The sequence below is a fragment of the Nanorana parkeri genome, unplaced genomic scaffold, assembly GCF_000935625.1.
Source record: "Nanorana parkeri isolate BGI_ZX_2015 unplaced genomic scaffold, ASM93562v1 scaffold104, whole genome shotgun sequence".
Lineage (NCBI taxonomy): Eukaryota > Metazoa > Chordata > Amphibia > Anura > Dicroglossidae > Nanorana > Nanorana parkeri.
In genome coordinates, this window is record NW_017306372.1 from 1,372,799 (window position 1) to 1,399,410 (window position 26,612).

General features: G+C 42.5%; 1 protein-coding gene across 2 annotated transcripts in view; it reads left to right on the forward strand.

The window, feature by feature from the left end:
* The first annotated feature begins 2,808 nt into the window (after nucleotides 1-2,808).
* Nucleotides 2,809-26,612, forward strand: part of ANAPC10 (anaphase promoting complex subunit 10) — a 61,456-nt gene continuing 37,652 nt past the window's right edge. Inside the window, exons 1-5 of one of the 2 annotated variants that reach the window (XM_018552978.1) lie at nucleotides 2,809-3,206; nucleotides 5,984-6,045; nucleotides 11,649-11,772; nucleotides 13,140-13,230; nucleotides 16,616-16,736. In XM_018552978.1, the coding sequence (XP_018408480.1) occupies nucleotides 11,658-11,772; nucleotides 13,140-13,230; nucleotides 16,616-16,736 (327 nt within the window). In that variant the 5' untranslated portion in view covers nucleotides 2,809-3,206; nucleotides 5,984-6,045; nucleotides 11,649-11,657. The remainder of the gene's footprint in view (nucleotides 3,207-5,983; nucleotides 6,046-11,648; nucleotides 11,773-13,139; nucleotides 13,231-16,615; nucleotides 16,737-26,612) is intronic. The other variant, XM_018552979.1, reaches the window with a different exon arrangement.

The window sequence follows — 26,612 nt, forward strand, 5'->3', positions numbered from 1 at the left end:
TGCTAACGCCAAACACAAACCCCCCCCCCCCCCAAAAAAAAACGACACACAATGTGCTATAACAGTCTAAATAAAATCTACAAACACGGTCATTAAAGACTAAAAGCAATGAACCAAATATTGTCACATAACTGAAGAATTGCCTTCACTTTTCAAAATCCAATATAGATGGACAACTGTAATCCAATTCTTCATTCCAAAAAAGGCAAAAAGCACTTCCTTATTTGTGACTGGCTAGCAGTCAATTAAGTGATTCAGGGCCGGTTAACACCACAAAGTCCACATTACAGTGCATTCGGCCTCTGGAACGCAGGCTGGCCAGCTCCCTGTATTCAGGGGCGGGAGGAGGCGTGGCGGTGTATTGAAGTCAATGGCGTCTCTAGGGACACTTGATCGCTTGTATTAGCACCTGTCACTGCCGTTGCCAGTCCCGAGAGCCGCTGTGCCCGATGCGACCACGACGGCTCTGTGGCAGGAGATCAAAGGGAGTTCAGTATACAAACTCCCTTTGATCTCCTCTCAGTCCCAGAATGGAGGAAGTGATGTATATTACATCACTTCCTGCATTCAGTGTCACTCTCCCAGCTACAGAAGCTGATGAAGAAGATCTCTACTATATCAGCTTCTCTGGGGGTCCCTAGGTGACATTGGGGGTCTTGGGGACCCCTGATGTCTCCATAAAGAGGACCTGTCATGTAAATTGGCTATCACATAAGGGGCTTCTTGGCCCCCATGTAATAGCAATAAAGTTGTGTGTAAAAGAAAAAAAAGTAATACAAAAATTAAAAGGAGAACTATGGGGTTAGGGCTTTTCCCATAGTTCTCCTAAGGGTAACGGGAGGACACAATCTAGCGTCCTCCCGTCACCCTAAGCTCAGTATCTTGTGGTATACTAAGACGCCGCAGCTGAAACGGATCCCGACAATTATGTCTGGATCCGCCCAGCTGCGCGAGCGACAGCTGGCTCTGCCTATCTAGAGGCAGAGCCAGCTGTACACGCCCCCCCCCCGTCCGATCCGCCAGTCAGCGCTGAAGGATCGGACAGGGGAGGGGGAATCCAGTCCCTCCCCTGTCACGGTTCTCTGCAGGGACAGGATCGAGAAGTGAGTGAACGCCGGTATGTGTTCGCTCACTTCCCGATCTACTGAGCCGACCTGTGACAGTCTCATTGTCACAGGTCGGCTAGAACTATGAGGTGAGTGAAAAGCACTCACCTCATACGTTAGTTCTCCTTTAAAGAATCATACAAAAAAATAAAAGCATAAAGAAAATTAAAAAGAAAACAATGTTTTAAGTCCCCGCCCCCCACATGCACATGCAGATATGCTTCGGGTGCGCCTACGTGCGAACATACGTTACATATCGCCGCAAACGTCGGAGTGAGAGCAATCATTTTAGAGCCATTAATCACTTATAACACCCTCACCCTATACTGCAGCAATGGAATGTCCCTCGGCATCCTCCCATCTCTACCCTGTGTATAGAACATGATGGTTTACGGGAGCGTCGTAGCCCACTGCAGTGGAGGGGGACCGAGGTTTCAGGAACCGGTCTAAGAGCAAGCCGGCTCTGAGGATCAGGTGAATATAACAGGTTTTCATTTTTAACCTAGACAACAATGAGCAGTTAACCCTTCCAGTACTGGGACAGCCCCAGTGCGAGGGTTCCGAAAAAATCTGTCCATTGCTTTTTTTTTTTAAAAGCCTGTGGGGAATGATAGGGAATATTTCCTGACCCCGGCTGCCATAGTTGCAGGTGGTGATGTCACCATCGATATGACAAATCCTAGGGAGTGTTAGTACCCCAAATCACACCAGAAGAGGCTCCAGCACAGTGTCAGCATATGTGACCAACTTCATTCATTGCCAATGAAAACCTGGTCACAGGATGACAACCTGTGGCTGGGCTTTCTATTGAAGTGAAGAGAGTAAAGGCGGACAGGTCCACCACTGATGATTTGGAGGCTTTGCCTGGTCAGGGAGATGCATTCCAGCTAAGTCTATATTACCAACATGCTGAGGGCCTTCAAAAGGTTCAACTGACACTAAACTCAGGAGTGACATTTTAGGAATACATTCAGGTACCCCAACTATTACCAACAATGTATCTTATTTGTGTATCACCCGGCTGTAGATCCTCAAATCATCTCTGAATTCATGATGACACTGTCCTTCCTTCTGGAGGGTGGCTACTTTTGTTCCCTGTGGTCCCTGTGTGTTTTGTAAAGTAGCCACCGCTCCAAGCTCACTCCTGTGATAGACTACAATCTCAATACAAATTAGTAAACTAAACATGAGATTGTAGTCCATCACAGGAGTGAGCTTGGAGTGGCGGCTACTTTACAACACACATAGGGACCAAGAGTAGCACCCCTCCAGAAGGAAGGACAGTGTCAGCACCAAAAGCCTCCCGTAGCGCACCCCAGCAGCCTTCCTAATGCATCCTAGCAGTCTCCTGTAACGCACCCCAGCAGCCTTCCTAATGCATTCTAGCAGTCTCCTGTAACGCACCCTAGAAGCCGCCCATAATGCATCCTAGCAGTCTCCTCTAATAATAGCAGTCTCTTATAATACTACCAACCAAAGAGCTCTCTGGGAACCACCACTATAAAGCCCCCCCCAGATCTCTAACACGCCGTACCCCGGATCACCCCCATACAGTAATTATGGCCACGCCATTCAGAGCTCACTCCACTGATTTTATGGGGCACCTAGTTGAGTCAGACCAGCAGGTGACGCACTTCCCAGCGTCGCCCTACCTGGAACAGCAAGGCCAGATGGCAGGCCGTACATGCGGTCACTTACCGGTTGTAGGACGGGGAGGGACTTGCTGCCCCTGTGGCTAGCTGATGGGAAAGGGGGGGGGGAGGCCTGCTGGAAGATATCTTCCTTGCCCCTGCTCTCGGCGGTCTCTCTAGCTCTCCTCCCCGGGCAGCAACGTGCAAACCACACGAAGAGAAACCGGCCAAAATGGTCGCTTCTGACGCTCCCTCCCACACCGCTGACGTACAGCGCTGCGTTTCACTGTGGAACGCAGGCCCTCTCCGTGCACATTATGGAGTCGCGGAGATGATGTCATCAGAAGGCGTCTTTTGCGAGCAAAGAATGCTGGCGGTTATGTTGGGGATCTTTTGAAGTGGATTTGGAAGTGTCGGGGATGAAGTGAGCGCTGTGAGCAGACTGTATATGATCCCCGCCCAGTACAGAGTAGGTCCACCATGCAATGGTGTCTGAGAGCTGCTGTCATCCTGCTCTACTCACAGTGTTGACGTCTTGTTCTTCTTAAGGGTACCTGTCAGTGTTATAATGGAGCTACCAGGCTTGACCCCTTTTAGCTTCTGAGAGATGACATGTTCCAGGGTGTATAGCAAGCCTGAAGTTGGACCTAATTGATGGCTTATTAGCAAGTGTAGTATATCTCAGGGCTGGACAAATCACAGGAACCGGGTAGCTAATGCGCCTTAGAAATGACAGCTAGCTCATAACTTTTGTGGCTTCCTCTAGTTGTTGTCAATGGAACTGGCTCCTGAATTCCATATTGATTTGTCCACCCCGGTATAGCCAACACTTTATCTTTTCACCTTAGAGTATGGAAGGGTTAAATCTCTGTGAGGTTATTATTTCTCTATCTGTCCTGTTGGGAAGATTTCCCTTTACTTCCTGTCCTGGAAACACAACAGGAAGTAAGAGGAAATCTATGATAACTTGAGGGGGATATTCATCTTATACAGTTGTCACTGGAGAAGGCGTGCCCATTGTAAGATGTAAAAGGATGTCACCAGCACACCATTTCAGGGAAATCAACTCATTCCAGTACAAGCGCTTTTGGGGCCGCACGGGGGTCCACTTCCCTTGTACTGTAAGATGTACCCTCACCTCTTGATCTGGTGACCATTGTATGGATTTTCCTCACTTTCTGTTCTGGAGATAATCCGTCACCTGGATACCCCACTAGGTAAATTCACCCTCTCTGTGCTGGTGACCATCCTTACTGAAACCGAAAGCGAAGGAAAATCCAAGAGGTAAACTTTCCAATGACACCTGTCCTGGTGACAACTGCATGAGACGGAAGTTCTCCTCACTTTGGAGAGATCTTTGGTGTCTCTGGCTTTTCCTGCCTTGTTTTGGCTATTCATAAATCTTAAAGTAAATCTGGGGCTGCCATTGCTGACCTCCTGAAAATGCTACTTGCCTGGCTATTGTTTCTGACCCTCTGGCTTAAAGGAGAACTATGAGGTGAGTAAAAATCACTCATCCTCATAGTTCGAGCCGACGCGTGACAATTAAACTGTCACACGTCGGCTCAATAGATCGGGAAGTGAGCGAACACATAACGTCGCTCAATCGTCTCCCTGCAGAGAGCCGTGGCTGTCAGTGCTGACTGGAGGAACGGCTGGGGGAGGGGGCGGGTACAGCTGGCTCTGTGTCTGTATCATTCACGCAGCTGGGTGGATCTTGACAGTATTGTCGGGATCCGTCCCGGCTGCGGCGGTCTCAGTATACCACAAGCTGTAGCTTGCAATATACTGAGCTTTTGGTCACGGGAGGACGCTAGTATATGTCCTCCCGTGACCCTTAAGAGAGCTATGGGCAACAACACTTACTCCATAGTTCTCTTTTAAAGCCCTCTCCACGAAAAAAAATCCTCTTGCTGTGGGGCTTCCCCTGTGTTGTAGTGACGTTAAATCTTAAAAATGTATTCAAGTACCTGAACGATTAACAAAAATGTATCTTATTTGTATATCACTCAGCTGTAGATCCTCAAATCATCTCTGAATTTGTGCTGACACTGTCCTTCCTTCTGGAGGGTGACTACTTTTGTTCCCCATGGTCCCTGTGTGTGTTGTAAAGTAGCCACCGCTCCAAGCTCACTCCTGTGATTGACTACAATCACATGTTTAGTTTACTCATTTGTACTGAAGTTTAGGGCTGCAACTAATAATTATTTTCATAATCAATTAGTTGGCCGATTATGTTTTTGATCTGAATAAAAAATAAATACCGTCCTTAATTTAAAATAAAATACACAATTGCAGTATTACAAACATAAGGTTTACTTTAGAGTAAAACTGCATGCATAATTTTTTGCAATCGCACTGCAGTGGAATGCACGGCGTGACGGTACTGTGCGTTCCAGTGCGGGCGATCACACTGTGGGTGGGAGGCACGTTTGGGGTGCCATTGACATGAATGGCACTGCAATGCACCTCTCGCAGCAGATTGTATCAATAGATAGATTTTATAGAATTGACCTGTGAAACCAGTGATAGTGGGCAGCTTTGTACAGTATGTTTTGTACTTGTTCTAGGATCATTGTAGTAGATTAGTATCAGATGTTTGATATTTCTGTATAGTGTGCTATGTTTAAATCTCAACATGTTTCATGCAGATTTAAAGATCGAATGGTTAGCTTGCTTGCAGTTTTGGATACATTCAGTTTGAAATAGTAGTGTCATATAATTTAATATGCAGGTAGTTACTTTGACTTTATGGTATGGAAAAGAAAATCTACTAACTTGTTTTGTTAGTCATTGTGCACAGTAATAACAAATAACCAATACTGGTACTTTTTTTTTTTTTCTGTTGGTAAGCAATGTAAAATGAATCCATATCCTAGATTCCTTTGATTATTTTTATCTTGTTTAATTGCGCCCTTCTGTTTCTATTGAATTAGGTAGTATGATTTGGGCCTTTGTTGGACCCTGATGTGAATGAGCCCTCAGCACGTTTGCCTGTTACTCTAAAACAGGGCTGGACAAATCCCAGGAGCCAGGTCACCAATGCGCCGTAAAAAAATATAGCTGGCTCTGACTTTTTTCAGGTTTTCTGTAGTTGTCAGCGGAGCTGGCTCCTAAAATAGTCCTGCTGGCTTCCTGGATTCCATATTAATTTGTCCGACCCTGTTCTTTAAAAAATGATTTAATACAAGAGCTATAACAGTTCAGTGCCTTCTTTTATAACATTTCCTCTTTATTTCTTTTTAGCTTGTCTTCTCTGGTCCACATCTCATACTGTATTACGCAATCACCTAAAGAAGCACAGTCAGGTTTGTAGACTCACGGTTTTATATTTTCAATTTTCTGGCATTTCTTCTGGACACCTGTTCTTAGCCAGCCCCTCTCTACATGTTTAAACGAATTGTATCCATGACAAAGTAACAGAACTCTGCTGACTGGACTACCATTCTATGACCATGGTTTAATTATATAATTAACAAGGGGCATCTTACTGTCACACAAGGAGATCTGGATCAGCGGAAAGCTGGGAAAGTCCACCCAAAATAAAAACTAAGCCACAGGTGTACTTTGACTGTTTTAGAGCCCATTTACACCTTTACATGCGTTAATGCTTACATATTAACACATGCATTTTCCATGGATGGCCTGTTGCGTCAACCTTCGAATGAGCCCTCAGCACGCATAAAGTAATGCAGTTTTACCAATAACATACCCCAGTGCATGAAATAGTGCATTATGACAACACCTAATTTCATGAATTAATGCAGCTGCACTATAAGCACGCCTCAACACATGAAATAATGCAGCTGTACTATAAGCACGCCTCAACACATGAAATAATGCAGCTGTACTATAAGCACGCCTCAACACATGCAATAATGCAGCTGTACTATAAGCACGCCTCAACACATGAAATAATGCAGCTGGACTATAAGCACGCCTCAACACATGAAATAATGTAGCTGCACTATAAGCACACCTCAGCACATGAAATAATGCAGCTGTACTATAAGCACACCTCAACACATGATATAATGCAGCTGTACTATAAGCACACCTCAACACATGAAATAATGCAGCTGTAGTATAAGCACACCTCAACACATGAAATAATGCAGCTGTACTATAAGCACGCCTCAACACATGAAATAATGTAGCTGCACTATAAGCACGCCTCAACACATGAAATAATGTAGCTGCACTATAAGCACGCCTCAACACATGAAATAATGTAGCTGCACTATAAGCACGCCTCAACACATGAAATAATGTAGCTGCACTATAAGCACGCCTCAACACATGAAATAATGTAGCTGCACTATAAGCACGCCTCAACACATGAAATAATGTAGCTGCACTATAAGCACGCCTCAACACATGAAATAATGTAGCTGCACTATAAGCACGCCTCAACACATGAAATAATGTAGCTGCACTATAAGCACGCCTCAACACATGAAATAATGTAGCTGCACTATAAGCACGCCTCAACACATGAAATAATGTAGCTGCACTATAAGCACGCCTCAACACATGAAATAATGTAGCTGCACTATAAGCACGCCTCAACACATGAAATAATGTAGCTGCACTATAAGCACGCCTCAACACATGAAATAATGTAGCTGCACTATAAGCACGCCTCAACACATGAAATAATGTAGCTGCACTATAAGCACGCCTCAACACATGAAATAATGTAGCTGCACTATAAGCACGCCTCAACACATGAAATAATGTAGCTGCACTATAAGCACGCCTCAACACATGAAATAATGTAGCTGCACTATAAGCACGCCTCAACACATGAAATAATGTAGCTGCACTATAAGCACGCCTCAACACATGAAATAATGTAGCTGCACTATAAGCACGCCTCAACACATGAAATAATGTAGCTGCACTATAAGCACGCCTCAACACATGAAATAATGTAGCTGCACTATAAGCACGCCTCAACACATGAAATAATGTAGCTGCACTATAAGCACGCCTCAACACATGAAATAATGTAGCTGCACTATAAGCACGCCTCAACACATGAAATAATGTAGCTGCACTATAAGCACGCCTCAACACATGAAATAATGTAGCTGCACTATAAGCACGCCTCAACACATGAAATAATGTAGCTGCACTATAAGCACGCCTCAACACATGAAATAATGCAGCTGTACTATAACCACGCCTCAACACATGAAATAATGCAGCAGTACTATAACCACGTCTCAACACATGAAATAATGCAGCTGCACTATAAGCACACCTCAACACATGAAATAATGTAGCTGGACTATAAGCACACCTCAACACATGAAATAATGCAGCTGCACTATAAGCACACCTCAACACATGAAATAATGTAGCTGGACTATAAGCACACCTCAACACATGAAATAATGCAGCTGCACTATAAGCACACCTCAACACATGAAATAATGCAGCTGCACTATAAGCACACCTCAACACATGAAATAATGCAGCTGTACTATAAGCACGCCTCAACACATGAAATAATGCAGCTGCACTATTAAAATGCCTCAATGCATGGAGTAATGCTCTATATTTGGCAGCATAGTCCACCCAAACACACAGAACATTCTAATGCGTGTGATGTGGTACGCCATAGTGAAGGTATTTTGCTGCCTACCACATATGTTTGTTTGGGTGCCATGTAGAATACATGAAAGCGCACATATACTGTGTATTACGATACTGTGTCTTGTGGTCATGAGGGTTTTAGTACACCCGGTTACAATGCATAGATCTAAATCCCGCCTCGATCAGCTGCTGGCTTGCTCACAATTTATTGGACATTGGAGAGCTACTTCCCACTTCCTCTACTCAATATCTCAGCTGTCCTTTCATTGTCTTTTCATAAAATGCTTTACAGAAAAATTAAAAACATAAAGGATGGAGATGCATAAGAGCCCATTTTAAAAACTGCCACTCAAGGTGTTGAATAACAGACTCCTGAGATACCTTTAAACCTTTGTTGAAATATCTTGATGTGACGTTTGTTATTCACTCTATATGACATTGTTATCACTCTATATGCCTCCGTCTGCCTTGGACTTGTGTCCTCCCATCTGCTTTAAATAAAAATGCTATTGGCCATAATGGCCCCTTTGGTTATGTCTGTATATGGGCAAATAAACATCCTGTAAACTGCATAAAAAAATTATATATACACTATACACTTTAAAGTATACACTTTAAATCACATTTATCTCAGAACATATATGGTAACAAACATTTAAAAATACTTTAAAGAATTCCTGCAGGACATGTTAATAGATACACTGAACCTCTTTACTAAGTTAATCCGTAATTCCTTGCAGTGCAAACAACCGCCTATGACGTAAGCAACTGGGTGTGCAAAGTGTACTATGCACCAAGGATTATCCAGCTAAGAAAGTTAGTGCAATGTTAGGATATATTTCAACAGTAATCCATCATTATATCCATCCAGATAATGGGAGTAGCTGTTATATGTGTGTGTTAAAGACCCAGTTTTATTTATCAGGACTGTGACACATCATATGAAGGTATTAGGCCATATTATATGCCATCACTGCAGAGCAAAGATAATGGCAATGTCCAGTATTGCAATGCCTGTCTGCTATATGTTATTCTTTGCGCATTAGGTTCATTTATCATAAATAATATAGTTCAGCACTGCTGAGTGTTAATAATCACAGGATGGCTATTGCACCCGTCCACTGCCTGCTGTCAATCAGCAGATGAGGACCTGAAGGAAAACTTTCTACTTCAGTTCCCTCCTCCTGCTGATTGACAGCAGGCAGTGGGGGGTGCTATAGCCAGCCTGCTTTTGCAATTTAAGATAGCCAATAGCAGGCTGGCTATTGCTCCCAGCCACTGCCTGCTGTGTTGACACTCAGCGGGCAGCTGTCATTCCCCAGTGAAGTGGAAAGGTGACACTAGGGGTCTAAAAGACCAGGCTACAATTCGCACAGGCTCACCAAAATTGGACAATAAAAGATTGGAAAAACGTTGCCTGGTCTGATGAGTCTCGATTTCAGCTGTGACATTCAGATGGTAGGGTCAGAATTTGATGTAAACAACATGAAAGCATGGATTCATCCTTGTATAGTAGTGCTGATTATGTTGCGCTCAGTCTAAATGTGCATAAATATACTCTCAAATTGATAGTCTCCTCATAGCAATGCCACTTTGCCAATACAGATAATAATTTAAATTGTGTGAGAAAATAGCTGTGCAGCAATCTATGAACTTATGTGTCCCAATTCTGTGTAACAACAAAAAAAACTCTGTTAGTTTATACAACCATGGTTAGGTGCCAATATGTGAAACCTTGATCTCCTTATTTAGTAGTTACATAGTATTTGAGGTTGAATAAAGACATAGGTCCATCAAGTCCAACCTATTGTGTGCATGCATTTATTAAACATTTTCATAGTGTTTCCAATATTCCTGATTTATTATATTCATCTATATCCGTGCCAAGCATATGAATTCCAAACCTTGTTTGTTTATGGATTCATCCTGCCTTGTATCAGTGGTTCAGGCTGGTGTTGGTGGTGGTGTAATGGTGTGGGGGATATTTTTTTGGCACACTTTGGGCCCGTGATGCTATCATGTCAATATGGACCAAAATCTCTGAGGAATGTTTCCAACACGTTGTTGAATCTATGCCACAAAGCATTAAGGCAGTTCTGAAGGCAAAAGGGGGTCCAACCTGGTACTAGCAAGGTGTACCTAGTAAAGTGGTTGGTGTGTGTGTCGGCCTGACGATTCGGCTCCGGAATGTGCATGTGGTGGTGTTAATTTCAATGGCATCCCTAACGCGCATCCTGGCCACAGTGTGATTTGCCTGCACTGGAACGTGGGGTACTGCAATACCATGTGTTCCAGTGCGGTGCGAGTGCAAAAAATTTGCATTCCGTTTTATTCTGAAGCATACTTGGTTTGTAACATTCCATTTATGTATTTTATTTGAAATAAAAGATGGTATTTTTTTTAAATCGATTAATCGAAAAATAATGGGCCAACTAATCGAAAATAATCGTTAGTTGCAGCCCTACACTTCCCCATCCTTTTTGCCTCCAATTTCTTACTTAAATGAGTCCACCTTTCCCTTCAGCAGATCCATACCAACCGAGATCCAATGGGAACGGTTGCACTGTTGTTTACAACCATTGCCACAATGCTCCCTCTGCCGATCGCACTTGCACATTACAGCTCCATAGACTTGTATGGGGCCATCTCCCAGCCGAGAGAGTGACACGGTCAGGAAGGGGAGACTCGCAGCGCTGGATGTCAACAAAAAGTAAAGCAGTAGCCCTTGGATCTCGTTGAGTATAGATCTGTGTGGAGGGGGAGGGCAGGATTGTTTGTCAGGAGAGGGGGGCAAAAAGAATAAGTGCTTACTTGCAGCGTTATTCTATTGCATAAATTAGTTTGTATTCACTTGCAACGTGTCTCTGAACTTACTGACGAATTTTAACCAGACGTGTCAGTTTCCAAGCACAGTCCCCCAACATTGCCCTCTGCTTTATTGGGAGTGTTTCATTACTGTCTTTGCTGACAGCTTTTTTGCCTCTTGCCTCAGCTCCCTACATAACGTTTTATGTAGCTGCCATAAAGAAGTGAAGGGGAATACTATCGAGTGTCACCCTCAGCCTGCTGGGGCTGCTAACATCACATCCAATGTAGCAATGCCCAGCAGCAGCATCATGGTTTTGAATCTCTGCAAAAGGTAGGCTTTTACAGGTAAATACCATGTCTAAAATAAGGTAAATGAACAAATAATCTTATTGGAAGGTGGATGTTGAAATGAATGGTCTGGCAACAGGGTCTCTTTAAATAATAGGTAAAGTCTGAGTAAATGTATTCTTTTTTCTATGATAAGTTTTTTTTTGTCCTGCAGTAGTTGGAAATGACAACACCGAACAAGACTCCACCAGGTGCCGACCCCAATCAATTAAAAAGAACTGGTACTGTTCGGGAAATTGGTTCTCAGGCGGTTTGGTCTTTGTCTTCTTGTAAACCAGGTACTATATTTATAGTTAATTGCACTAATGAGCTTTTAAAGAAACTTTACAAATAAATCCCTCTTATTTGAGTCCACGCATAAAAAAATGTATACTGTGTATATATAATCTGTTTTGGGTGGATGGCAGTGGGTTGATTCTGATTTGGTATGACCACCACTCTGCCAGCTGTTCCCTGGTCTTTCAGATTTTATGTGTGTATCCATTACATAAAATGCAGAGATAAAAGAAACCTCTGAGCATTTTAGCATGAATCTGTAACTAAAAAAAAAAAAAGAGCTAGGTTTACTCAAAATTGAAGGTACACTCTATTGTAAAATAAAAAATATAGCATTCATTTTGTATGCTTGACTGCCCTGTATTCAGGATAGTGAGTAAAGCTGGGTATACACGTATCGAATTTTGGCTTTTGCTGGTCTGACCAAAATTAGCAGAGTGAGCGCCACTGAAGTCACCCTTCCAGCTGGCATCCCTTGATCAGCTGATCGAAGGAGCCTGTTGGAAATTTCTCGGCCGAACGAACCTGGCAGCCAATCAGCTGCAGGCTCCATTCGGGTATTCCGACAGTGGCTGGTACAATAGAATCTGCGGGGCGATTCCTCGATCAACGCTCATAAGCATTGATGGAGGAATCTGTCTTTTCTTTTTTTAGCCCGCAGGTTGAATGAAGAAAATATATATGTGTATACCAGGCTTTACTTGTGAAGACAGGACCCACATGAAGGAGGTATGGCCACGACAGCCAGGGTACATAGGAGGAGGTTGGATGACACTGGGTGTCATCCAACCTGGAAGTAGGCTGGAGACAACATGGTGAGGCATTCATCCTGGATGCGTTCAGTAGAATATTATATTAGAGCCAATGAACTTACCAGCATGTCTTTAGTAGGAAACAATGAAGGATAGAAATCACCAGCACTCAGCAAATAAAGTTCAAAGAATAACATCCATTTATTTGGACCAAACGTCACACCGATCGCATAATCCAACGTTTCGGGACCACGCAGGGTCTCTTCATCAGGGCAGAGATGTCACTCGTCACTTCGAGCACCACGATTATTACTTGGACCGGGAACGCTGCAGGGAGTGCAGGGGGACTTACTGTTTTCTGGAATTTAGTAGGAAACACACGCAAGCCCAGGGAGAACAGAGTGCCCTGGCTGGATTTTCCCCTGCACTATGCCTTGTGCTATGTACTGCACCTGTTCTAGAGAATGGGGAGATATCAGTACTTTGAATAGAATGCACAACATTTTTATACCTTGCACATTAAAGCAGTTCATTTTTAATGCACTTTGAAGGAAGATAATCCTAGTTTGCGTGCATTTGTACATTGCAATATACTCTCTCTTCTTTTCTCCCCTAAGGGTTTGGAGTCGATCAGTTACGAGACGATAACTTGGAAACTTACTGGCAATCTGATGGATCTCAACCTCATTTAGTGAATATTCAGTTTCGGTAAATATTTTTTTTTTATATATTGCTTTATGCTCAAAATGGTTGAGCAGCACTGGTAATCTCTTGAAGCCCTACAGGCTTTTCTGGTATCTGACACTTCCAGGAGGAGGAGAGTTACCCAGTTCTTCACTGGGTGTTGTGGTTCTTATCGGTCACTACTGTGTCCTTACAGCCACCCAAATAACTTCTACAGGAATGGGAGAAGCTAAATATATATCTAGTGGCCAGATTATTATGACCACCTGACGTTTGTAGACAAATTAGCTATAATTTGGCGCTGAAGTTGCTAGAGGGCCAGACCATTATAAATAGGGAAGCAGGTTGTTTACCACGACAGTAGAAGTGATTTTTTTCTGAAGATATGGGTAAACAACGCGATTTAACAGCCTTTGAACGCGGGATGATTGTTGGCGCTCGGAGCCATGGAGCGAGTATCAGCAAAACAGCAGATTTCGTTAAATGTTCAAGAGCAGCTGTTGTTAAAGTGTTTAAAGACTGGACTGTCAGCCGGAAATCTGGGTCTGAACGTGCGAATTGTGGCCGTCAGCGACTAGTCAATGTTAGGGCAGAACGGAGAGTGGCAAGACTGGTACAAGACAACAGTGCAGTGTCAGATTCCTCGCATCACCTTTCAACATCTCGTGGAGTCACGAGGCGGCCCAACTAAGTCATCTCGTGGAGTCACGAGGCGGCCCAACGAAGTACTGATGGGTTGGTCATAATAATCTGGCCACTCAGTGTACATACACAGTATATGTCTATAGCCACAACTTTTGTTTAGTTTTGAATAGAGAACGAAATGGTTTAAACCCTTGACAAGTTTGTTTTTCTTTTTTTGCTTTGTGTCCCATTGGGGAGATTGTCTTTCACTGACTGTCTCCGGAAACACTAGGAAGCAAGAGGAGATCTACAAAGTAAAGGAAAATCCTCTCAAACAGTTGTCATAGGAACAAGTGTTCCCTTTAAAATATTTCCTATCTGTTCCTCAACCTGTGACAACTCAAAATGTCACATTTTCCCTCATTTTCAGCCCTAGCCTGGTGACAATAGTCACTAGGACAATAAAGAGAGTGAATATCCAGAGTAGGCACACAGAGAGCAATATAAAATATGACAGAGTAAAAACCCTTCCATACTCTATCCATACAGGGGAAAAACATTTGTGCACACTGGATTATTTTCAACCTGACTGCCTCACCATAACTCAGTTATGGGGTGGCAAGAAAAAGAGTTAAACATGCCGATAACTTGATTGGTAACCACACCTTAAGGTCTCGTTCACACCTAGGCGTATTGCATATGCGCGTCTGTCGCGCGTTTTTTTACAAAAAAAAAACGCGCAACAAACGCGCGTTTCTGAAGGCCACTTGGCTGTATCCCAATGGAAACGCGCAACAAAACGGCCCAAAGTAGTACCTGTACCTTTTCAGGCGTGGGCCGTAGCGCGTTAGGGACGGGCGGAAATACGCCAAGGTGGGAACGAGACCATTGAATACAATGGGATTTATATTTTTGAGCGTTTGTAGAGCGTTCGTCGAGCGTAGAACGCGCTACAAAACGCTCAGGTGTGAACGAGGGCTAACTTATTGAGGGAGCAGTGATTGTGTGTAAGTAGCTGTTTACTTGTCTTTGGGAATTTTCAGAGTTTGCTCCTCTGAGTATCCTGCTGCTGCTGCATGAAAACTCTGTACCTGTTATGCCACTCATCTGTCATCGAATTGTTGATATTAAGCCACTTTACTTGTCAAGCACATGCCCAACGGGACTGCCCATAGGACATAATCCATTGTAGTCCTAGTATACAAGAGGGTAGTACTTTGACCAACCTGGGTGCAGTTAGTGGCAGCTGCAGGAAGACTGGTCTCCCTGGAACTCCCTTCTAGATATGTGGGGCCTCGCTTGACATGTAAATGAGAGTTGTTGTGGCCAACATTCAACATTAAAGCAAACAAAGTGGCATATAAACGACTAAGCTATGCTGGCAACACTTGGTAGGTACCTACACATAACATTATTCAGTTCAGTGCCCAGAATCCCTAAGCCGGTGTAAATTAAAAATGGATTGGCTATTCGTAGCTGGTGATATTCAACTGGACTTGTTCAGCTGGATTTCGTTAAACCTCCAATGATGGGTGAAGAAAACGAAGTTATTTGGATGTATGGCAATCTATCTTTATATTAGAGCCGCTTATTTTATTTATTTATTTTTCTTTTTTTTTTCTTTACTGTCTCGGGCTTTGGGCTCACTTTTAAAATAGATAAAGAGATTGAGGACACAGAGTCCTAAATCTCTTTTTCTGCAGCCCCTGTTATGAATGAACAGGAAGCCTCAATACTTAGCTGCTCCTGCCCATTCATAAACTGAGACTGAGGAGATGGTATCATATGCGATGTCCTCAATCATGAATGAACATGAAGTGATGTAGCGCATGTCCTGGTCATTTATAACAGTAAGAATACTATTTCCTCAGTTATTTAAAACAATCAGAGATCAGTACTGATCTCTGCTCTTCATCCTCACTGCTCTGTCTGGCACAGGAGCGGAGCTCTCCTCCCGCACTGCCTTGCTTGGCCTCCTGACAGCTGTCTCCTCCTTGCACCACCCGCTTCCTGACAGCTGTCTCCTCCCCATATCGCCCGCCCGGCCTCCTAACGGCGTTTCTTCTCCCCGTGGGGCGCCAGCAGCTGGATTGGTTCTGTGTCCCCTCTGATCCCCCTGCCTTTGCCGACAGGCGAGGGAGAGCAGCAGGGATCAGATGGTACACAGACTAAAGCTTGCAGCCAGCAACCAGGGGGGAGCAGAGAAGATAGCAATGCACTGTTTTTTTGACTGTTTTTGTACTATCGTCATTTTGCCCATAGTACCATTTTCGGCCGACATTTCTAGTTCTTTTTGTTTTTCAAAGTCACCAAGTTCCTAAAACTGGACCTGTTTATTTAAACTTTATTATAATTTTGTTTTATTGTCAGCTTGATATTATAATTTTCTTCCAGGCCAGAAAATATGTGGTTTCTCACCTCCTTCTATTAAGGGCTAGCCAGTAAACATAGGTTATATTGTAATCCGGATCCAATAATTTCATAATGTAATAACTGTGTCCCATTCACAAAAATGCTGCCTTATGTGCTTTTTGAATTGGCAAAATAGGGCTGAATCTTAAATTACTGTTTTGGTGACATGGTTTGCAAAACTCTACACTTGAGGCTTCCTGTAGTTTATTGTTTAGTAAATCTTGTTTATATGCGCAAGTGTGTGCCAAGCCTTTGCAAATAATTTCAGGCATAAAGCTCACATTGCCCAACTTTTAACAGTGCAGCAAAAACATTTTGATGAGCTTTCATTGTGGTTCTCTTGCTGTGTGTTTTTTATGTTTCTGGCTTATAGAAGAAAGACTACCGTGAAAGCTTTATGCATTTACGCTGATTACAAGTCAGACGAAAGCTACACACCAAGTAAAATCTCAGTCAGAGTTGGAAACAACTTCCACAACCTTCAAGAGATTCGGGTAGGTTAATTTTGTATGTTTTTATTTTACCTAACAAAGTCCAATTGGTTTCAGCATTTAGCACTGTAAGTTATGGGTTGTTAAATGTGTAAACTTTAACTATTTCCAAGTTGACATCATGCGGTTTGGATCTTTTCCTGATTGTGTAACTATTTTCAGTGCATCCAGTTCCTCTGATTCAATTTTTTCCTTGTTTTAAAGGAAACCTGAGCAGAAAAAAAAAAATACAGGGACTTTGCTGACCTAGTTGTCTGGCTTTCTGTGGCTTCAATTATTTAGTCACTGACCTAGAACATTCATGCAGCCAGTGACGTCTGAACTCTCTCTTACTTGTTCCTGGCCAGTCGCTTAAAATATTGGAGCAATTAGATCAGCCAGATCCATGCAGCTGGTTTACATAGAATGACAGGTGACCTGTTGCAGCCTGCACATTGTGCAACATTTCAAGTTCCAAGCGCACCTCATTATGCACCGATAAGACACTGTTTTATCATTTTAAACGATGAGCTTTGGGGAAATATTGATATTTACCTTTTAAAAGAGATTTAGGACACAGAGTCCTCTATCTCTTTTTCTGTGTCCCCTGTTATCAATGAACAGGAATCCTCTATGAGTGTTCCTGTTCATTGATAACATGGTATGCTTACTATAACTACAACTATGAATGAACAGGAGGGGATGTAGATCACTTCCCATTAATTCATATTTGAGGATATAGTTAACATACCTTGTCCTCAATTATGTACAAACAGTGTTTGCTCTCGCCCTCCTCTCTGACACGCTGTCACAGGAGGCTGAGCGAGCAGAGCGGGAGGAGAGCTCAGCCTCCTGTGACAGCGTGGCCTGTCTCTGCCCACACACCCTCTGCTGGACTGTGATAGGAGGCTGAGCGGTGTCGGAGGTATACACACACATTTACTTGCTCTTTTCTGAAAACTCTAAATTTGAAGCGCTCCCCTTCTATGTAATGTTAAGGAGTGGGATGGGGAGTGGATGTTTACAATAACTAACCCTGTCTGTACTGTGATGGCAGATCTCAATATCCATTGTAAACTAGATTTTAACACTGTCCTGACAACCGCAGTAGTGGTTAGCGTTTCTGCTTTGCAGCACTGGGGGTCCCCGGTTCCAATCTCGGTCAGGACACCATCTGCAAGGAGTTTTCATGATCTTCCTGTGCTTGTGTGGATTTCCTCCGGATACCTCCCACATTCCAGCGACATGCTGGTAGGTTAATTGGCTCCTGTCTAAATTGGCCGTGTATGTATGTATTTTGGATAGGGACCTTAGATTGTAAGCTCTTTGAGGGCAGGGATTGATGTGAATGTGCAACTATGTAAAGTGCTGCGTAAATTATCGGCGCTATGTGTGTGTGTGTTGGGGGCGGGGGTATGGGGGACTCATCCAAAGTCAAAACTTTTCTACTCCACTTTAGAGAAAGGAGTGATGAAATCCCTGCCAGGCTTTATTTTATTTATTTTTTCTGTGTTTTTTCTCTGTAACCTGATAGAGGTCTTTTGTTCTCCCTTTAGTCTTGAATATAATGGAGAGGGTTAAGAACACCTGTCAGGTTATTTTTTGCTGCCTGTGTCCCTGTTAGGGAGATTCACCTTCTCTATTTGTCCTGGTGACCATCATAACTGAGTGTTAAAGAAAATCTTACATTTTGGGTGGTCACCAGAACAGGAATAGATGGGAAATCTTCCAATAGGCACACTTGTTTTGGTGACCCTGCAGCTACCACAGATTTCTCTATTGTTAAAGGGAATTCCTCTCACTTGCTGATGTGGCTATCAGACAGGAAGTAAAGAGAAATGTCCCCAATGGGACAAAGATTGCCAAAAAAAGGGGTCAGGGGTTATAACTTCACTTGTTTTGCCTGATGAAGGGGATTCTGTGAGACCCCAAAACGTTGCAATGGATGTATCATGCTATGTTTCATGCGTCAATAAATAGACGTTATTGATTTGCTATTTGGAGTGCCGGTGTCTACATTTTTACTTGCGATTGTGACGGTTGCCATCTGTCGACAGCCGCAGCACCCATTTTAATATTTTGGAACAGCGGTTCTGAGTTTGATGGGTTCATGGACTGTATCCTGTGTGTATAGGGGTTATAACCCTCCTTTGCTCTGTCCAAAACTAAAAGGTTTTGGCTTCGGTTTTACTTTAAGCGTTGGTTGAAGTCACATAGTGCTTTTTCAAACCGGAGATAATGTTCCTGCTCTTACTTTTGGCCCAGTTTCTAAACCCTAAGGAGTAGAGGCCAAACTTTAGTAGTAGTCCCCCTTGTCTCTATCACTTTGTATCTCATCTTTAATGCTACCTGCTGGTAAAATCTGGTGTGACAAGGCGGCCATTGAAATGTGAAGCGGCCCCATGTTAATCCCACCTAGCAGAAATACAAATAGTACTGCACTGTTTCTTCCAAGGGCACTGTGTGAGGGGGGCCATTTTATATCTCTACACAGAGGGGTCAGAAACTATGTGCAAATGTTAAGCCTTTAACGGCATAGTCCCTGAACACTGCTACAGGGAGAGTGTTTCTACTGCTATTTGCCTTTCTGATGACTAAAAATCTGTTTATTTTAAAATTCCCTTGGACCTACCACATACAGGAAAAAGGTTTTATTATGTAATCATAGGTCAGGACAGCCAGAGGATAATACATGCTTCTTTTCTTTCCAACATGATTGTTGACACACAAATAAGCTAGAAGATAAACAGCAAGTGTGGTAGGGCAGTTTGTGAAGTGTTTCGTTATTTAATTGGATCCATCAGAAAATATTTTTCTGCGTAGAAGATGTTGTGCTATGTAGGGTTCATTAGCCATGTAATGTCTGATTTAGAATTTGGCACCAGAATCACTTTGCTGCAAGTTTTTGGAAATGGCAAAGGTCCTCTTTTTCTCCTGATAAATGTCACATCTGCCATTAAAGCAAACCTGCGCTGAGAGAAATATGGAAAGGGCATGTCTGAAAAACAAGTTGCCTGGTTGTCATTTTGATTTTAATGATCCCATTTGGTTTCTGGGTCACTGATCCAAAACAAGTATGCAGCAAGTGAAGTCAGAACTACATTCTTGTTTCAGAGGAGTAACTCGGCACTGGTAACATCAGCAGTGGTTTTTCACAGATTTTATTTTAAAGTGAATTTATCTCCAGTTTTTTTTTTTTTTTTTACATGTTAAAACCTTCTTTGAGCAAACAGAAAAAGTACTGTTGCAGCTGGGCTACTCCTGCACTATAAGGGTTAAATGCTTGTTTTTGTCTAGGGGCTGGAGTAAAGCAGATGGTCCTCTTACCTAGTCCTCGCTCCTCGGCAGTCAGCACACTAATCTTTTCCCTCTCCGCTCCAGCTTTGGAATGTCCCTCGGTATTCTCGCATAATCCAGGTCTGTGGAATCTGCATTAGAGATTATGACATCAGTGGTCTGTAGACCACAAGAGCCAGGGGGAAAATAGGCTGCAGGGATCGGTCTAGCATTTCCAAGGGAGCAGGTGGAAATGAGGATCAGGCAAGTAAATCTGCTTTACTCTCCATCCCAGGGACAAAAACAAGCACTTTACCTTTGCAGTGCAGTTATAGCACCACTACAAGGGTGCTGGGTTTTTTTGGGCCTGGAGATGGGCTTTAAAGAGACCCTGACACCAACTCAAAAATTGCAGGTAAAAGCACATAAAAACTAAATATACAAAATGCTTTCTGGCAGTGTTTTTCCTTTCCATAAATTACTAATTCACATGCAATATGCTTTTGAATGTCCTCAAAAATATGACTACTCCAGGAAGAGTCAATTCCCTAGCACAGCCCCCTTTCCATAACTTAGAGCCAGGGCTATCCAAACATCAGTCCTCCAGCTGTGGAGAAAGTACAAACCCAATAAGGCATTGCAAGACTCGGAAAGCCACAAGCATGACTTTCAGAGCCAGGTGCATGATCAGATTTGTAGTTTCTCCACAGCTGAAGGGCCAAAGTTTGGCTACCCCTGCCATACAGTGTCACTTGATTGACAGCACTGAGTCTGCTGGAGCTTCTGACATCACATCCAAGAGGGCAGCGCCCAGCAGCGGTCTCCAGCTTTTTGGATGTCTACACAAGGGAGGTTTTTCAGGTAAATGACATGCCTAAAATACATTAAAGCTACACTCCAGAAAAAAAAATGAACACCACAAGTTAAGTTACCTCCAGTTAAGATTATCCTAGCTCCAGATAGCTGCCTGTTACTGCAAAAATCATAGCTGCTCTGATGCCGTATCCTGTGTATATGCTATGCTTTTAATGCTGCAGGGATGAAGAGCTGTGATAGGGATCCAGTCACATACCCACCCCCTCTCCTTACTCCATTCACAAAAAAGCCTTGTATTCATTTCAAAGAACACAAAGCAGTCTGTGACTGGGCGAGGGGAGATCCAGTCGTATACTCTCCCCTTCCTGTCATTTTGTCCATTCACAAAAACTATTTTCACATAATACAAGGCATTCTGTGAATGGACAAGGGTAGGGGAGAGCAGTTATATGGCTGGATCATCCCTTGTCCATTCATAGAATGCCTTGTATTGTGTGAAAAGAATGCAAAGTGTTTTGCGAATGGATCAGGAGAGAGGAGGGGGTGGGTACATGATTGGTGCCCTTCACTGTCACATCCTCAGCTCTTCATGCCTGTGACGCTGGAACTATACACTGAGTGTCCAGATTATTATGACCACCTGATGTTTGTAGGCAAATTAGCTATAATTTTGCGCTGAAGTTGCCAGAGGGCCAAACCATTATAAATAGGGAAGCAGGTTGTTTACTACGACAGTAGAAGTGATTTCTGAAGATATGGGTAAACAACGCGATTTAACAGCCTTTGAACGTGGGATGATTGTTGGTGCTCGGAGCCATGGAGCGAGTAGCAGCAAAACAGCAGAATTCGTTAAATGTTCAAGAGCAGCTGTTGTTAAAGTGTTTAAAGACTGGACTGTCAGCCGAAAATCTGGGTCTGAACGTGCAAATTGTGGCCGTCAGCGACTAGTCAATGTTAGGGCAGAACGGAGAGTGGCAAGACTGGTACAAGACAACAGAAGGGCAACAGTGCAGTGTCAGATTCCTCGCATCACCTTTCAACATCTCGTGGAGTCACGAGGTGGCCCAACTAAGTCATCTCGTGGGCCAACGAAGTACTGATGGGGTGGTCAAAATAATCTGGTCACCCAGTGTATATTGACAACCAAAAAGTCACAAAAGAATCCCAAGTGTCAATGAGTAAATTAGCAGAGGCAAATGGTAAAATTGGGAAATCTGTCAAACTTAAGAATAGCATAGGAAAGATAGGAATAACGTAATAGAAGAAAGTATTGTATGCAAGGCGGTCTGATGTCCTGGGAACCAGGGAAGGATTGTAGTTTGACTTAAAAGGGTATTTTTTCATCCTGTATAAAAACTATTGTTGGGGAAAAGGAACAAGAATGTATGGAGATGTGAAATGGAATATTGGCCCTCCTTTGTGTTTTTATTTTGTTTGTATAATATAAAAAAATTGCACAAAAATGTAATTTCTAAGGCAAACAATGATATTGGCGAGCTTCATATTGTATTTATGTTGTATTAATTCCCGAATATGGCTTCAGAATTAGTAGTATGGGTGACTTTTATAGCCTATTCCAATCTAGCACTATTATCTGTAATATATTTTTCTCTGTTCTGTCCCGATTTGCTCCCACTTCATTCTTGTTTTTAATAACTCCTTTTTAAAACTGACTTGGATCCTAATGTTCATTTCTGTATGCTTTGCAGGAAGGTGTTAAATGCAAATATCAAGTGTAATGGTATTTTTATTGGTCTGAGATGACCTCCAAGTTTGAAACATCAATATGTCTCCAGCTATCCAAACATTGTTGTGCTTGCCATTGCCCCCTTCTGTGTGAAAAAAAAACAAAAAACGAATTAACCTCTTTTATGCTAATGTGTGACAGGTACTTTTAGCGGGGATTTCTACTTAATATGCATTGCTAAAACAAACATTGAAAGGTTGCGACCACATGGTATGGAGGAGATGCATTCCCATTTTGTACTAAAAAGAACTTGTTGCAGTGCTAGTAGCATTTCAATTTACTCATGCCTCAAAGCGTACAACCAAAATAGATTTTTGGTGATATTTCTAGCCCACAGGGGATTTGCTTTATATGCATTTTCCTTTTAAGATGTAGACTCTTCCTGAGTAGGCTGAATATGAAAATAAATGGTAAAATGGAAGCTAGGTACACACAGCTGTGTGCCTGTCCGTGTGAGTGATGTCTGGCTGAAAACTATTTGTAGCTAGAGTGTCTGCTTGTATGTTTAGGTTGCTGATAATAACATTTTTATAGTGCTGTTTTTCCCAGCAGGGTGCACATTTTTATACAGTTATAAAATAAGGGATTGAAGCGAAGAAGAACCAGATACAATGGACTATATTTAAAGGGCAACTTCAGGTTAATTTTCTCCAGGTGAGATTGGTTGGGCAAGGGGCAGTAATATGTACTTATCTTTTGGTCTTGGACTGTTTGAATGTCCGGTCCAAATGACCACCTTCTTCTCCACTCCACGAGGGGGGCATATTTAGAAAGCAGTAAATGTGACATTCACCAAACATTCACAGGTGTTTTATCTTTCTCTGGAATGTAAAACAAATACACCAGAAGGATTTGCATCCAGTAAATATGTGGTAAATGTCATATTCAATGCTTTTTAATATGCCTTTTAGGTCCCACAGAAGGCATAGATCTCACAAGCATCTGTGACAGAGGTTTCAAGCGGAGGACCAGGGGCACAGAGGGAGGTATAATCTAATAGGATACTTAAAGTGAATCTGTGGCCATAGTATTTAGATATTTTTAACACGCTATAAAATGAGCCCTTACCTCTGTAGCTGGAGGCATTGTGGAGCAGTTTATTCTCAAAGTTCACAGCAGAAGCCCTGAAGTCCCTATTTTTTGCAGTGAATATTAAGCCTTCTAGAAGGCTGCTGAGTTACTGCTGGGTGAAGGGTGAGCTGAGCCTGCTGAGAGAAGGACTTGGAGGACTTGAGTGCGATTGCTTCTACTAGGAGCTTTGCTGATAAAGAGGCCAGGGAGGGCTTGTTTTAAAGCTCATTTACTTACCTGTAAGGTTATGTAAATACTTAAATGTACATAGCCTGTCAACAGATTCACTTGAAATTTAGGCTTGCCTACAATACTTTACCTACAATTTTTCTTGGTTGGATTTAAGAGGGCTGAAATACTTACCTTTACTGTGCATATTGCTGGTCTAGGATCCTGTCCTAGACGAAAACCTAGGTAATTGGGCAGCTGTTTTCTGCGGAAGGATAGAGGCATCGTAGCATTTTCAGCAAGACACTGTTCACTTGAGCCAGCGCCATTGCGATTGCACTGAGAGATGGTATCAGCCTGCAGGGACATACTGTATTAAGGGGATAACAGGGGACTCCCTCCGCCAGCGCAGTGACAGGAAGGACTCCAGTACCACACTTCACCAACTGCTGTCCCCCTGAAGGCACTGCTTAATGTAATGGTACTGTACTGTAATGTGTACCGCTAAATGGTAGACATGTGCACTGCCAAAAAATTTGTTTCGTTTTAAATTCGGATTTGTGTTATTTCGTTTTTCAGGATTTGGGTGTGAAAGTCAAATCTGATTCGGAATTCGGATTCGGACGAAATTCTGTAGCGTTAGTACGAACGTTCGTTTTGTTTTCTGTTCTTATTCGTTTCTTATTCGTTTCGTTCGTTCGTTTGCAGCAAAGTGACATTTGAGGGGAAAAAATATTTTTCTCCTTCTCTAATGTCGCTTTGCTCCAACGAACGAAACAAATAAGAAACGAATAAGAACAGAAAACGAAACGAACGTTCGTACTAGCGCTACCGAATTTCGGAAATGGAAATTCGGATTCGTTTGCATTCGTTATGTCTGTAATTCGGAATTCGGATACATCCGAATGTCCGAATTTCCGAAAATTCGTCCGAATTTCGATTCAGAACGAAACGAATCGCACATGTCTAGTAAATGGTACCGTACTTTACCGCACTGTCTGATGTCCCCACTGCTGCACTGCTGGTACTGCTGTCCCTGATGGCAAAGGAAGCCGGCGCTGTAGAAAGCAAGGCTGCGGAGGGAGCAGAGGCGCATTAGCCGATACTTCCTCTATAGCACCGGTTACTGTGAGAGTGATACCTGATAACTTTAGATTGTTGCACATTAAAAAAAAAAAAGACATCCCCTGAAAATAAGACCTAGTATGTTTTTTCAGGGCAAAAAAAATAAAAGACAGTGTCTTATTTTCGGGGAAACGCGTTACTTAAAGCAAATTTGTGATTGATGGATATGTTTTTCTACTTCTTATTACTGTTTTACGATACTCTTAATTGAAGCCTCATGTGTTCTAGAATGCAGGAAAGGATAGTGAAGTATCAAGTCCCAAACTGTTAGTGTTGCTGCAATTAAATCTCTACCAATTTAGATAAGTATTAATGCCTCCCCTACCAGACAGCTTGCCATTTAAGTGAGTGTAGTCAGTTTGACTGATTGACAGTGCTTCAAAGAATGTTGGTGTTCTTGGAGCTCATAGAAGAAAAATTGGCAGGATGCGAGTTGACAGAAATGTTTTATATAGCCAAGATCTCTGACTGTCTTTGTCCATGCTCTAAGAGCACCAAACACTTCATGAGAGATTATTTTATTTCATACACACACAAGAGTACCTTATAAGATGCATTCAAGTTTTGTTTTTTTTGCATAAAAAGATATTTTGTCTTTAATTGGAAAGGTAAATTAAATGTGACTTTTTCTAAAAATAGAAAGTGTTTTATAGTGTCTAATTTCTCATTTATTTTGTATATTTTTTATTTAATTTCTTTATTTTGATCAAACTTAAGTATAATGTTACTCCTTTTTTTTAAGTAAAGAGTGAGGCATAATTGGATTCCCATGGGGAACTAAGCAGAACTTCTTAACCTGTCTTTTTGAAGTGCATTCTCGATATATTCCTTCATAAAGGGAACAGTAATGCCATTATGTTGCTGTCTTTCCCAATCCTAAATCATCAGATGTTTGGTCAGGGGGCATTGTTCTTCTCTGGGTCAGTACATTAAATTGGCCACTTTCCAATTTGATTGTTCAATCTTTGTGCCACTTCCTTTTGGTTTTGCCAACCACTCTCTAGTGTAGTGGCTTATTTTTTTTAATCAATGTGTGCCCAATCAGCGAGGCCCTGTCAATCATAGATGTTGGCAAATCAATGAGATCATAACGTATGTGACCAGCTTTAGTCTTGAAAACAGAGGCTGATCCTGGATGATACCTAAAAAAAAAGCTGAAACCCCTAACCCTCTGTCTAGCACTAATTAACCTCTTACAGCTGTATAAATACCTGATTGGTGCTGATACTTCAGGACCAGGTAAGAAAAAAAAAAATTATAGGTGTTAATTTAGTGTAATTGAGATCTCTTTGCCAATAACTTCAGCTGTTCTCCTGTTCTTAAAGATGCATGCCGAGTCTACCCACCCCCTGGCATTGCCATCTCCAGGCAGGTTCATTAAAGTGACATTAAAGTCAAAAACATTTTTCCTCCCCCCCCCCCAATGTTAATTAAAGCACTTACCTTAAATTACCGTATTTTTCCGTCCCTATGTATAAGACGCCCCCCTAATTTTTATTAAACATTTTAATAAAAATAGCGTCTTATACACGGGGGTCGAGAGGAGAACCGAGGTTGCGAAACTGCCGAAAGTGCCGATATCACTGCAAACTAACGTAGCCTCACGAGTGAAACGGATTGCAGAGACAAGCATTTTTTCCTCCAATCATAAATCTTTTGTAACTGACGTCAGCTGTTGCTGGGGAGAAAGCTGACCT